At 30.5% G+C, this 1,596-nt stretch overlaps 1 protein-coding gene across 1 annotated transcript in view; it reads left to right on the plus strand.

The window, feature by feature from the left end:
- Positions 1-260: 260 nt before the first annotated feature.
- Positions 261-1,596, plus strand: part of LOC122272590 (uncharacterized) — a 3,120-nt gene continuing 1,784 nt past the window's right edge. Inside the window, exon 1 of the mRNA XM_043056442.2 lies at positions 261-306. Within this exon, the coding sequence (XP_042912376.2) occupies positions 261-306 (46 nt within the window). The remainder of the gene's footprint in view (positions 307-1,596) is intronic.

The following is a 1,596-nucleotide window of genomic DNA, read 5'->3' on the forward strand; positions in this document are numbered from 1 at the left end:
CTATGGAAACAAAAATAGAGCATTTCGGGGTTTTCTTCACTCTAGAGGCTAACACAGTAGGCCGAAGAAAAATATTACCCTTCACTCGCTGACCCAAGCCAAAACCTGCCTTTGAACAATGACCCCACACGCCTACTTGAAATAGTTATACCTCGTCACCATAGTCACCGCCACGGGAACAGACGAATGGGTTCTTTTACTTTAGACATCCTAGATCCTGCTGATAAACGATTGAGTGTAAAGAGTTCGCTCAAGTAGCGATGCTCGAGTTCCGAGAAGTGGAAATAAACAGGCGCCAAGCTATACGTAAATATTATTCATTGAGACATATTTTTAAAGTGACACAAAATCGTTGGGCTCCTGAATAAAAAGTTAGGGAAAATCTCGCAAAGTAAATTCGTAAAAATTTTTCTTAGTAATTACAATTGGTCCGTTAAATAGGTTCAGGGAAAAAGTCTTTACCCATGAAATAGTTAAAGGGGATAATTGCTAAAATGCAAATTAATGCATACTTGAACTAAAAATAGATTGAAAGACAAGATGTGCATTTTTAAATGTGAGAAAGAGCGTTCGCTTCAAAATGTAGAGAAAACGTGGAAAATTGCAGAACAATGAAAAAAGGGAAAAAGAAAAATAATAATAAAAATTTAAAAAAAAAAAATCCGGAAACAAATTTTTTTCGAAAAAAGGAAAACAAGTTTATAAAATCCGGAAAATAAAGGATATGATCTTTTCATCAGCTCACACGATTAATATCCACAAAAAGAAGTGCTTTCTAATATTGTATACATATAGCCAAAGCAAAATATATCAATACGATAGTGTGAGGAGCACTCAAAAAAATTTTACACAAAATTTACAACAATAAAAATAAAAACACAAAGTAGTAGTAAAAATATCACGTAAAAACAGAAAATAAAATATAAAGAAGAAACAGAACAAAGCATAAAACGAAATCTATAAAGCAGGTAATGAATTCAAATGAACTTACATGAACAGGAAATTTTTCGAAAAGTATTTAAAATATTTTCGTAACAAGATTGCCAGATAACAAAATATGAAAACAAAAGCGCAAATTGAGGTAAAAGCGTAAATAGAGGGATTTTGCTTTATAGTGCGCTCTTACTGCAGTACTGAAGTGCGTTTGATTTGTTAGTTACCAAGGATGGGAGCGAAAATTGAAGTGCGTAAGGTAATATTATACTGAATAATTTAAAAAGCTTTGCGTATTTGCCGGTCGAGGGAAAAAATTAAACTTTAAAATTACTCCATACCTTAAATTTATTCACACCTATTTTGATTAAAGCATATTTATTTATTTATTTATCACAAATTACTTTACGCTATTTGCACATAAAAAATAAAACTTCGTTAAATATTTGAATAATTTTGAATTTAATTGATTAAACATGCCACTCTTTGATTTACCTGTCGTCAGCATACTAAAAAATGCTTACAAAATACATTCAGCAACAAAACAAAAAAATATATTTGCGTAAATTATTTTAATTTACAATAAAACTGTTTATTTTTATCTAACAGCATTAGCTCATATAAATAATTACCGATACATTAAATGATCGAGGCAAAACTATT

Source organism: Parasteatoda tepidariorum, chromosome 3, assembly GCF_043381705.1.
Source record: "Parasteatoda tepidariorum isolate YZ-2023 chromosome 3, CAS_Ptep_4.0, whole genome shotgun sequence".
Lineage (NCBI taxonomy): Eukaryota > Metazoa > Arthropoda > Arachnida > Araneae > Theridiidae > Parasteatoda > Parasteatoda tepidariorum.